General features: G+C 39.5%; 1 protein-coding gene and 1 long non-coding RNA gene across 3 annotated transcripts in view; one reads left to right on the top strand and one right to left on the bottom strand.

The window, feature by feature from the left end:
* The window catches only part of URGCP (upregulator of cell proliferation), a 35,892-nt gene that overhangs the window by 11,255 nt on the left and 12,478 nt on the right, over nt 1–12,159 (top strand). Inside the window, exon 2 of one of the 2 annotated variants that reach the window (XM_069561146.1) lies at nt 7,970–8,040. In XM_069561146.1, coding sequence (XP_069417247.1) covers nt 7,970–8,040 — 71 coding nt within the window. Of the gene's footprint in view, nt 1–7,969; nt 8,041–9,920; nt 10,070–12,159 lie in introns of those variants that run through there. The other variant, XM_069561148.1, reaches the window with a different exon arrangement.
* The window catches only part of LOC138424392 (uncharacterized), a 22,314-nt gene continuing 17,550 nt past the window's right edge, over nt 7,396–12,159 (bottom strand). The window contains exon 3 of the long non-coding RNA XR_011250775.1: nt 7,396–8,135. This is a non-coding gene — a long non-coding RNA (uncharacterized lncRNA). The remainder of the gene's footprint in view (nt 8,136–12,159) is intronic.

Raw genomic sequence — 12,159 nt, 5'->3', positions numbered from 1 at the left:
TAAGGATACCAGTTCATTGTGCTAGGGGCTCACCTTACTCCAGTATAACATTGTGTTAATTTAACTAATTAGATCGGCTAAGATTCTATTTCCAAATAAGGTTACATTCATAGTAGGGAGGTAGGATCTGAACATAGCTATGGGAGACACAGTTCAACCCACCAAGAGGGTTTCAAAAGTTATTACTAATTTAGTGACACTTCCTGGGTAGAGCAAGTAGCCTCAGGTTAGGTTTTGTTTTGGGGGCTGTGATGGAGTAAGGGTCCCCAGCCAGCACCAAAGGAGGGAGACCTCAGACTCTCTTGTCTGTTGGCCCAGATGTTGGGCAGGGAGGAAAGTGGAAGATCTCAAAAGCTATTAGCATCAAACAGCAAAAACAAACAAACAAAAAAAACAAAAACAAAAAAAACCCCCAGGGTCAAACTCTCTATTATCCAAAGTTATCAACAATATACTGTTAACTGCATTATGGTAAGCAACACCCCTGTATTTTGTCTCTGTTTGTTTGATTTTCTGTGCTATCTTATTTTATTGGAACCACTTAGTGAAGGAGCCAGGTTTGTTGCTAGGAATTAGCCCTGCTCACAAGGTTTGGACAGTTTATTCTTAGCCTTGAGGGACAAGGAATTTTTGACTCTGAGGTGGTAGCATGCTTCTCCATTTCAGAGGTGGGTCTCCTGAATCAGAATCTTTAGGTATATATAGAAAAGTTCCTCACGTAATTCTGCTGTGCAATGTAAAAGGAAAGAATGAAGGAGAAGCAACTGTGCCTCGTTCTGTTTCCTAGGAGGGACAGCCAGTGCGGCAGACAGCTTGGGGTTGTCAGAGTCTTGATTCTGCCTGCCAGACTTGAAGGGAGCTTGGTGTACAGACCAGGATGTCTGCTTCCTAAACTTAGAATTGTTGGACACACTTGGTCCTCAGGATGGCATTCAGAGCACCTCTTGTCCTGGAGAGAAGCTTGTATGGGAGGTGCCTCCAGAAGGGAAGTTGAGTCATGGTGCCATGGTCCCGAGGACACTGGCCTGGGCAGCACAGACCAGGAGCCAGGGACTGAGCTGAGTTCCACTCGTGGTGCTATGCTCTGGGGTCCTGAAAGGACCAGTGTGGGTCTCAGGAGAAGACCGAGAGCCTTTAGATAATCCTTCCTTTAAATAACCCTTAAAGGAAGCAAAACAGGACACATAGAATATAGTCCTATATATTCATTAATGCAATAAACTACAGCAGCACAAATAGGTCAAAAGTGAGAGACAGGTGTAGGGGAGAATTGGTTAATTAATATATTGAGTAATTTTTCAAAGGAGCAAAGGCATTTTCTTGGTATTTTTCTGTATTATACATTTGTCTTATAGTAATTTTCAAAAATTGCTTTGTAGAAAGCCACCTCCCCCATGTCTGGGACCAATGGAAACACTGCTTTTATTCCCTTGGCCTGATCTACCTGTGCACAGGCAGCAGTAGGCTTGGCAAGACTTGGAATTGGCAGATGGGCTGGTTTTTATAATTTTTATAATTACCAGCTGTAATTATCAGTTACCTAAAACCTATCTGAGCCTTAAGAATTAATGAGCCAAAAGAGAACTAGAAGATTCATGTCCGGGTTCTGGCTTTGCACTCCCTAGCTTGGTCATGTTGGGCAGCTTAGGCTGCCACAACAATGAACCACAGGTTAGGTGACTTAACATTTGTTAACATTTGTTCCTTGCAATTCTGGAGGTTGAAAGTCCCAGAGCACAGAGAAGGCAGATTCAGTTTTCCTAAGGCATCTCTTCTTGGCCCATGGATACCACTGTCTTACTTCCCTACATCGCCTTTTTCTGCACACCTTCAGAGAGAGAGAGCAAGCTCTTGGGGGTCTCCTCCTCTCATAGGACACCAATCCCGTCAGATCAGTGCCTTACGCTGGTGACTTCATTCAACAGTAATTACTCCTCTAAAGGTAATATATTCAAATATAGTCTCACTATAGAAATTTGGGGGAATATAATTCAGGCTGTGCAATTATTGAAAGCAGAGTTGTAAACTAAAATGCATGGTACAAAGGTGAGATTCTGCTGCTGCTTTCTCTTGCAAGACTTGGCTCTGCTTCCAGTTGACAACACAGAGACTCAATTAGATGTGAAGTTCTTTGATGAGAAAAAAGAAGAGATTTATATGTATATTTTTTAGAAATGAGCACAAATTCAGGGTTGTCCCTGTGGTAGTTACACTCTTGTCTTCTACCTCTTGCATGGAAAAGAAAGGGCTGAAGTTAAGTTCCTGTCTTGGGGACTTCTGACAAGTGTATCCTGAGAGCCTGTGTGCAGGGGGAAGAGGCCAGGGAACACCCTGGGTGGAACTCCCTGTCCTCTGCCCTTGTCCTCCCTGTGTCTCAGCACAGGGCTCCATGTCACCTCCAGGACAGGCCTGCTTTTTCCCCTCTGGAAAACTATTTTTAACCAGTCATGGTTAATTTTTTATTCTTTTTACAAAAGCAGTATATGTTCTTTTCAGAACAATGAAGAGAAGACAATGAAAACTTCCATTTTTGTCAGCAATAGGATCAGATTTAGTCAGAGCGTTGCCTAGTACCCTCCAATGATAACCTGGAGTAGGAAATAGCAACCCACTCCAGTATTCTTGCCTGAAAATTGCATGGACAGAGGAGCCTGGTAGACTATATAGTCCATGGGGTCGGAAAGAGTTGGACACAACTGAGCACACACGCACTGCACTGTTAAAATGGCTAAAACAGCTGTGAACACCATAACCACTGGGGTTACAAGAACTCTTTTCAGAGAGGGCTGAGGATGTGACCTTCAAGGAACATGCTGGAATAATAACCAATGGTCCTGAAATCCTTCTTTCCTCTAGGAGGATGAATTTCATTAACACAAAACATTTGTTTTGCTGATGAATTAAATGGAGCTAGATTGCTTGTCTCTAAGGGGGTGTTTTACACTCTTGGAAAAACATTGGTTTGAAGGGGCAGCAGATTACAAGTTTTCTTGGGGCAGACACACATCCAGTTCTCACCCTGACCCTGACTAATAGCATTACTTTAATAGCTCATTTAGCTTTATTAAATCAATACGAGCCTCTTCTATTTAAAAAATTCAAATAAGACAAAATAAACTGATACCATACTACCCAGAAATGACTAACACTATTAACTTTAAGGCATTTTGTTTGGAAATAACTTCTACTTAAAGATAAGTTACAAAATTAAAAAGGCACCTCATACAGAGTCTCCTATTCTTAATCTTTTAACTCATATTACCACTCCCATTTATCATTCTATGGGTATGCATGTGAATACACACACACATAAATACATACATATATACTTTTTTCTCTTAACTAGAACTTAAGAAAAAGTTAGAAACTAACTTGCATATATCATTACCCTTTATCCCTAAATTCTTCAGTACTTTATTTCCTAAGAGTAGAGATATTCTCTTACTTAACCATAGTACCAGTTATCAACATCAGTAAATGTGACATGGATAGCACCTATATTTCAATTTAGTCAATAGATCACAAAATGTCTCCTTCTGGTTTAAGATCCAGTCTAGGGGTAGTTACTACATTTTTCCCTTGTCTCTTTAGCACCCTTAATCTGGAAAGCTCCTCAATATTTTTTTTTCTTTTGAGACATTCATTGTTGTTGTTTAGTCATGTCCAGCTCTTTGTGACCCTATGGACTGTAGAGAAGCCCCATTCTCCAGGGTCCTCTGTCCTTGGAATTCTCCAGGCAAGAATACTGGAATGGGTTGTATTCTCCAGGGGCTCTTCCCAACCCAAGGATCAAACCCGGGTCACCTTCATCACAAGCGGGTTCTTTACTGCAGAGCCACCAGGGAAGCCCAAGACATTCATGCTTTGTGATAATATTGTTTTCCCCTGTCACAATACATTTCATTTTGGGTTTGTCTTTATGATTATATCAAGGTTCTACAGTCTCAGCCAGAGTGCTGCATAGGTGATGATGTGTACTTCCTCAAGGTACCACAGCTGGAGGCACATACAGCTATCTATCCCCATGTTCACTGGCTTTGCTTACCCCATCAAGTATAATTGCTAGTTTTTTTTCTTTTTTCCTCCTGGCACCTAATAAGCAATCTGTAAGGAAACATTATGGGCCTGGGCAAATATCTTGCTCTCTGTCAACATTATCTTGCCAGAACAGGCATCCATTGGTGTTTCTAGCTTGAACCATTCTTTATTAGGATAATTCTAAAAGTGATGCTGTGCTACCTGCAGCACCCTCCACATTAGCGTTCTATTATAAGCAACAGCCCTCATTTCCTCCCCCTGCCATTTGTTTATCTGTTTTTCAATGGTTTTAAATTGAGTACTGTATTTAATTATATTCATGCTCAAACTGACTAACACTTGGTAGTGGGAGCCCCTTCAAGGTGGCTTCTGTGTCCTGTGAGGTACCCCAGCATTTTCTTTTTTTGAGTACTTCCTAGTTTTCAGAGGGATTCCCTGGTAGCTCAGCTGGTAAAGAATTAGTCTGCAATGCAGGAGTTCAGTTCAGTACAGTTACTCAGTCGTGTCCGACTTTTTGCGACCCCATGAATCGCAACATGCCAGGCCTCCCTGTCCATCACCAACTCCTGGAGTTCACTCAGATTCACATCCATCGAGTCAATGATGCCATCCAGCCATCTCATCCTCTGTCGTCCCCTTCTCCTCCTGCCCCCAATCCCTCCCAGCATCAGAGTCTTTCCCAATCAGTCAACTCTTCGCATCAGGTGGCCGAGCTGGAGCTTCAGCTTTAGCATCATTCCCTCCAAAGAAATCCCAGGGCTGATCTCCTTCAGAATGGACTGGTTGGATCTCCTTGCAGTCCAAGGGACTCTCAAGAGTCTTCTCCAACACCACAGTTCAAAAGCATCAATTCTTCAGCACTCAGCCTTCTTCACAGTCCAACTCTCACATCCATACATGAACACAGGAAAAACCATAGCCTTGACTAGATGGACCTTTGTTGGCAAAGTAATGTCTCTGCTTTTGAATATACTATCTACGTTGGTTATAACTTTTCTTCCAAGGAGTAAGCATCTTTTAATTTCATGGCTGCAGCCACCATCTGCAGTGATTTTGGAGCCCCCCCCCCCCAAAAAAAAAAGTCTGACACTGTTTCCACTGTTTCCCCATCTATTTCCCATGAAGTGATGAGACCAGATGCCATGATCTTAGTTTTCTGAATGTTGAGCTTTAAGCCAACTTTTTCGCTTTCCACTTTCACTTTCATCAAGAGGCTTTTTAGTTCCTCTTCATTTTCTGCCATAAGGGTGGTGTTTTTGCATATCAGAGGTTATTGATATTTTTCCTGGCAATCTTGATTCCAGCTTGTGTTTCTTCCAGTCCAGCATTTCTCATGATGTACTCTGCATATAAGTTAAATAAGCAGGGTGACAATATACAGCCTTGACGTACTGCTTTTCCTATTTGGAACCAGTTTGTTGTTCTATGTTCAGTTCTAACTGTTGCTTCCTGACCTGCATACAGATTTCTCAGGAGGCAGGTCAGGTGGTCTGGTGTTCCCATCTCTCTCAGAATTTTCCACAGTTCCTTGTGATCCACACAGTCAAAGGCTTTGGCATAGTCAATAAAGCAGAAATAGATGTTTTTCTGGAACTCTCTTGCTTTTTTGATGATCCAGCGGATGTTGGCAATTTGATCTCTGGTTCCTCTGCCTTTTCTAAAACCAGCTTGAGCATCGGGAAATTCACAGTTCACATTTTGCTGAAGCCTGGCTTGGAGAATTTTGAACATTACTTTACTAGCGTGTGAGATGAGTGCAATTGTGCAGTAGTTTGAGCATTCTTTGGCATTGCCTTTCTTTGGGATTGGAATGAAAACTGACCTTTTCCAGTCCTGTAGCCACTGCTGAGTTTTCCAGATTTGCTGGCATATTGAGTGCAGCACTTTCACAGCATCATCTTCCAGGATTTGAAATAGCTCAACTGGAATTCCATCACCTCCACTAGCTTTGTTTGTAGTGATGCTTCCTAAGGCCCACTTGACTTCACATTCCAAGATGTCTGGCTCTAGATGAGTGATCACACCATCGTGATTATCTGGGTCATGAAGATCTTTTTTGTGCAATTCTTCTGTGTATTCTTGCCACCTCTTCTTAATATCTTCTGCTTCTGTTAGGTCCATACCATTTCTGTCCTTTATCGAGCCCATCTTTGCATGAAATATTCCCTAGGTATCTCTAATTTTCTTGAAGAGATCTCTAGTCTTTCCCATTCTGTTCTTTTCCTCTATTTCTTTGCATTGATCGCTGAAGAAGGCTTTCTTATCTCTTCTTGCTATTCTTTGGAACTCTGCATTCAGATGCTTATATCTTTCCTTTTCTCCTTTGCTTTTCGCCTCTTTTCTTTTCACAGCTATATGTAAGGCCTCCCCAGACAGCCATTTTGCTTTTTTGCATTTCTTTTCCATGGGGATGGTCTTGATCCCTGTCTCCTGCACACTGTCACGAATCTCATTCCATAGTTCATCAGGCACTCTATCTATCAGATCTAGGCCCTTATATCTATTTCTCACTTCCACTGTATAATCGTAAGGGATTTGATTTAGGTCATACCTGGATCGTATAGCGGTTTTCCCTACTTTCTTCAATTTAAGTCTAAATTTGGTAATAAAGAGTTCATGATCTGATCCAGTCAGCTCCTGGTCTTGTTTTTGTTGACTGTCTAGAGCTTCTCCATCTTTGGCTGCAAAGAATATAATCAAGCAGGAGACCCCCATTCAATTCCTGGTTCAGGAAGATCCACTGGAGAAGGGAATGGCTACCCACTCCAGTATTCTGACCTAGAGAATTCCATGGACTGTCTAGTACATGTGGTCAGAAAAAGTCGGACACGACTCAGATACTTTCACTTTCACTTTTAGTCTTCAGAAATGAAATGCTCAGGCTCATCTTGTTCTTTTGCTGCTCCAGCTCTGGACTCTGTAATTTCTCCAAGGAGACCTGATACTTTTTAGTGTGGTGTGATATTGAAGGGTACTTGGTATGCTCACTGATACCGTAGTGTCTTTGCTTCGGGCCTTTTCAATGGACAGAGCTAGGAAATGTATGCACATGTACACAGATACACGAACATGCATGTAGAAATCATGAGTGCATACCTGTACCTCCAATCCCAGGATACCTCTGTGAATTCTTTTTCTAACTTCCTCCTTTCCTTATTTGTGTGCCCTTTCTTCAACAGTGGAATCCTGACTTCTGGCAAATGAACACATTTAATTATTCCCATAATATTACCTTAAATAATTTATTCTTAAATAGATTATACTTATCAAGGCTACTTAAATTAATTCAGGATTATCCCTCCCTGCCCACACTATTAACTTTTGATGAACATCCTTATAGATCTCCCTGCATACACCTTTAGATAGAAAGACAGTTTTATTAAATAGTAATCACACTCTACATACTCTTCTGTAACCTGGCTTTTCCCCAACCAATGAAAATATCATTAACATCATTCCATATCATACAGCATCTTTTTTTTCCACAAAATGAGATCCACAGAATATTTTTTAATGATTACACAATAAGACTGTACCATAATTCCTGTTATTGGACTTTGATTTAAAAGATGTCCAATTTTTCACATAGTAGTGTAAAACAATGAAAATGTATCTTTTATCCACTTGGCATCAACATATTTGTAACTAAATTTTAATTGTTTCAGTAGGATAGAAGTGGAATTACTGGTCAAAGGGTATATATTTTTTTATGCTTTTCTGGATGGCTGTTGGCTCTGTTCCAGTTTTTGAGTGCTGATTTTTTTAGACACATGTGGGCCTGGCTTCAAGATTCTAGTTTTGAGGATCTGAAGTGTTACCAGGATTTGTAGTTTTTAAAGGCTTCTTAAGAGATTTTGATGTGCATCCAATTTGATAGGTGAAAGTGGTATTTCATTAATTTAATAATAATTTTCTTCTGAAATTGTTTCAGACACTCAGATTTGGGAGAAGTAGCATCAGGAATAAAAGCTTCTGAGAGACGAACAGCTGTGGCCATTGCAGGTAAAGTTGGGTTTGGGCCCACCTTGGAGCAAATCCATTTCTTCTGTCCCACTGGGATTCTGGATTCCAGCACCATACTGGGCAGGATCATGGACCTCAAAAGTAAATAAGCATAAGGTTTTTTATTTTTCCTTTTACAAGAAGATCCATTTAAGGGTCTTTTAAGTTTCCCTCATATATTCAAAATAGGGTTCACTTTTGAAAAGGTATTTGCCACAGTTTTACCAGGAACACTGGTAAATCACTCCAATTTGAGCACATTGTTATTCCCACATCCTGAGCTGTGTTGAGGGTGACTGTCTAGTTTCTAAACCGGGCACACATGAGAATGAACAGTGTGTTTTGTTGGGACAAGAGGAATAGATTGCGACTGTCCTAGTAGACTGGAGCTTATAATCTTTCTGAATATGGTCCATATTCGCTGGTTTTCATTTCTCTGGGAATTTGGGGTATGGGGTGGGGCTGTAGCTGCCCCTCATGACTTCAACCAAAGTCTAGACATCTTAGCTTCTTTTAATAACTTCATTTTGGATCTGAAAGTAAAGTGAAAGTGTTAGTCGCTCAGTCATGTCTGATTTTTTGCTACCGCATGGACTGTAGCCTGCCAGGCTCCTCTGTCCATGGAATTCTCCAGGCAAGAATATTGGAGTGGGTAGCCATTCCCTTTTCCAGGAGATTTCCCCAACCCAGGGAAGCCCCCATTTTGGACCTATCTTTTATTAATTTGGTGCTTCTCAAAATGAATGTGTCCTATTGGATATTAATAGTGTTATGCAAAAATCACCCTAGAAAAATATGCAAATAAGTTTGGGTTAATCACATTTTATTTTATCCATTCAAACAAATATTTGTTGACTATTTACCATGTGTTGGCTTTGTTGTAGGGATTGTGAATATAAGAAACAATAGTGAATGCAATAACTAAAAATCCTAGTCTTTTTGGAACTTAAGTTCTAGAAGGTAGGCACTGTGGGAATTCATGGTCAGTTGGTCAAGGCTAAGCAAAGTTGAGATCAAGCAATAATTGCTCAAAGCCCTTCAGTTTCTCAAGACCTTGAATTGTACTATTCAATACATTAGCCACTAGGCACACATTTAAAATTAAATAAAATTAAAAATTCAGTTCCTCATTCACACTAGCCATATGTCAAGTGCTCAGTAGCCATACAGCTAGTGACTGCATGTTTAACAGGGTAGATATAGAACAAGGCAGTCTATTGGCAGGCAGTGCTGTAGAAAATCAGGAAGGAAAATTTCAGGGTGGGCTGGGGAAAAGCAGTGGCCTTACTGGCTTATTGTGAGCTAGGTTGCCCTATTTAGTTTTTTACAACAGCCTCATAAGATAGTCATTATCAGTTCTTTGTTTCATTTGAGGAAACTGAGGCTCAGAGATGTTCTGACCCTTCTCCAAAATTCTTCCTTCCCACTGAATAAAGCTTTTATAATTATTAAAAAAAATTTCTTCCTGAGGAATATGAATTCCTCTTAAGCATATTTTTAAGACCTAAAGCAAGCTTTTTAACCTATAAGATTTAAAAAAAGTTATATTGAAGTATAATATAAATATGGAAAAGTGCCCATATTGTAAGTGCATAGCTTGATAAAGTTTCACAAAGACTGACCTATGTTAGCCAGCATCCAGGAGAAGAAGCTAAACAAAAACATTACCTAAGAAGTCCACCTTCTAATCACTTCCTACGCTGACTTTGCCAGACATAACCGCTCTCTAGACTTCTAAAAGCTTAGATTAGTTTTGCCTGATTTGTGCTTCATATAATTATCCTATAGAATATATTTGGTTTTGCTTTATCTCAAGTCTGAGGACTCTAATTACTTCATAACTTTTTCTTTAAAAAAAAAAAAAATCTAAATCATTGAAGAGAATTCTGGAAGATGGCACAGCAAGATGCGCCAGGAATATCTCTCCTCACCTGGACAGCAGTTGCACTGGCAGAATCTGTCTGATGTAATTACTCTGGAACTCTGCAGTCTGATGGAGGCTCCCAACTTCCAGGGGGAGAATTAGAGGGTAAACTGCAGTTAATTGTGGTCTGTTTTCAGCTCTTAATATAGTAGCAGCTACCCATCTCCACCCACAGCCAAGTGGCAGGCAACTGTGTACATGGTCTTGGAGTAACTTGACACAGCATGTGGCATCCAGGGTGAGCAAAAAAACCCCATCCTCTAAATATCCAGTATCAGTATCTGTGCTCTAATTGTGGATTGCTGTTTCTGATCACAGAACTGAAGGCAAAGAGGGGGGCAGCAATTGTCAGAACTCCAAACATTGTTGCAAGCCCCTCCCCCTCCAGCTGAAGGGCCTTAGAGGGGGAATCAAAAGATCAACACCTTCCTATCTATCATTATTTGCTTATTTCTATTCTGTAAGCCACACATTAAAGAGTAGAACATTCAAAAACAACTGCATATATATGACAAATTAGAAAATAACTGTGCATTCCCAGGAAAATGCTCAAAAAAAGATCAGAGAAGACTTTAAGTTTACATCTTAAGCTGAATCTCAGCACAGCAACAGCCAACAGCAATCAAAAACAAACAATAAAAAAATAACAGTAGCAAACCCTGAGTAAGGGGAAATAATCTGATTTCCATAGTTAGCACATTATTAGATTCAAAGGTGTTCAACAAAAACATCACAAAGCATAGAAAGAAACAGGAATATGTGGTCCATTCAAAAGGAAAAATATATCAACAAAATCTGTCCCTCAAAAGACTTTGTGGCAGATATATTAGATAGACTTTAAAACAACAATCCTAAAGATGCTAGAAGAACTAAAGGAGGATATGGAGAAAGTCAAGAGAATGGTGAGTGAACAAAAGGTGAATATCAATAAAGAAATAGAAAGCCTAAAAATAAGCCAAAACAAATTCTAGAGCTGAAGAGTACAACAATGGAAATGAAAAATTCACTAGCAGGATTCAAAGGCAGACTTGGCAGGAGGAAGAATGAATTAGTGAACTTGAAGATCAGACTGTGGAAATTATCAAAGCTGAGAAACAGAAAGAGGAAATATTGAAGAAAAGCAGACAGAGCCTGTTGGACACCATCAAAAGGACCAAGATACTCATTGTAGGAGACCCAGAAGGAGAAGAGAAAGAAGCAGAGAGAATATTTGAAGAAATATGGCTGAAACTTCCTGAATCTAAAGAAAGATGTGTATGTAATCATCCAAAAAGCTCAATGAATTCCAAGTAAAATTAATTTGGAGAGACCTACACCAAGACACATAATACAAAGAAAAAGAAGAAATCTTGAAAGCAGCAAGTGATAAGTCACTACAAGTGATTTTCAAAGAGATTATCTGCAGATTTCTCATTAGAAACTTGGGAGGCCAGAAGATATAGTCAAAGTGTTTAAAAAACTGTCAACCAGGATTAATATATCCAGCAAAACTGTGCTTCAGAAATGAGAGAGAAATCAAGACATTCCCAGATGAACAAAAGCTGAGGGAGTTTGTGACCACTAGTTATCCCTAGAAGAAGTGCTTAAGGGAGTGCTGCAAAGAGAAAGGACATTAGACAGTAACCTTATGCTGTATGAGAGATAAAGATCTCAGTAAGGTAGATACATGGGCAATTATATAGCTAATATTATTGTAACAGTTGTTTGTAACTGCACTTTTTGTTTCCTATGGGATGTAAGAGACTAATATATTTAAATTAAAAATTAATGTAATAGCTAGCATTACTGTAACATTGATTTGTAATTCCAAATCTTATTCTGTGTGCGACTGAACTGAACTGAATTTAGGAGACTAATACATTTGAAGAGGTATTAGTTTATGTTTAGGGGCACACATTATATAAAGATGTAATTTTGTGATATCAAAAAACAAAAGGGGTTTTTGGCTTTACAGCATGTAAACAATTTTAGAGTATATGTTGTTGACATTAAACTAGTGTAAATTCAAATTAGAATGTTATAAATTTAGGAGACTAAATGTAATCCCCATGGCAACCACAAAGGAAATTGTTATAGAATATACACAAAAGGGAATCAAGAAGGAATTTAAACATTTCACTACCAAAAAATAAATAGACACAAAAGAAGAAAGGAATGCAGGAAATGAGGGACAAAAATATATAGCACAATGACAG

Source organism: Ovis canadensis, chromosome 19 (genome assembly GCF_042477335.2).
Source record: "Ovis canadensis isolate MfBH-ARS-UI-01 breed Bighorn chromosome 19, ARS-UI_OviCan_v2, whole genome shotgun sequence".
Lineage (NCBI taxonomy): Eukaryota > Metazoa > Chordata > Mammalia > Artiodactyla > Bovidae > Ovis > Ovis canadensis.
The sequence above is the reverse complement of the archived record's forward strand: the minus strand, read 5'-3'. Positions and strand labels throughout refer to the sequence as shown.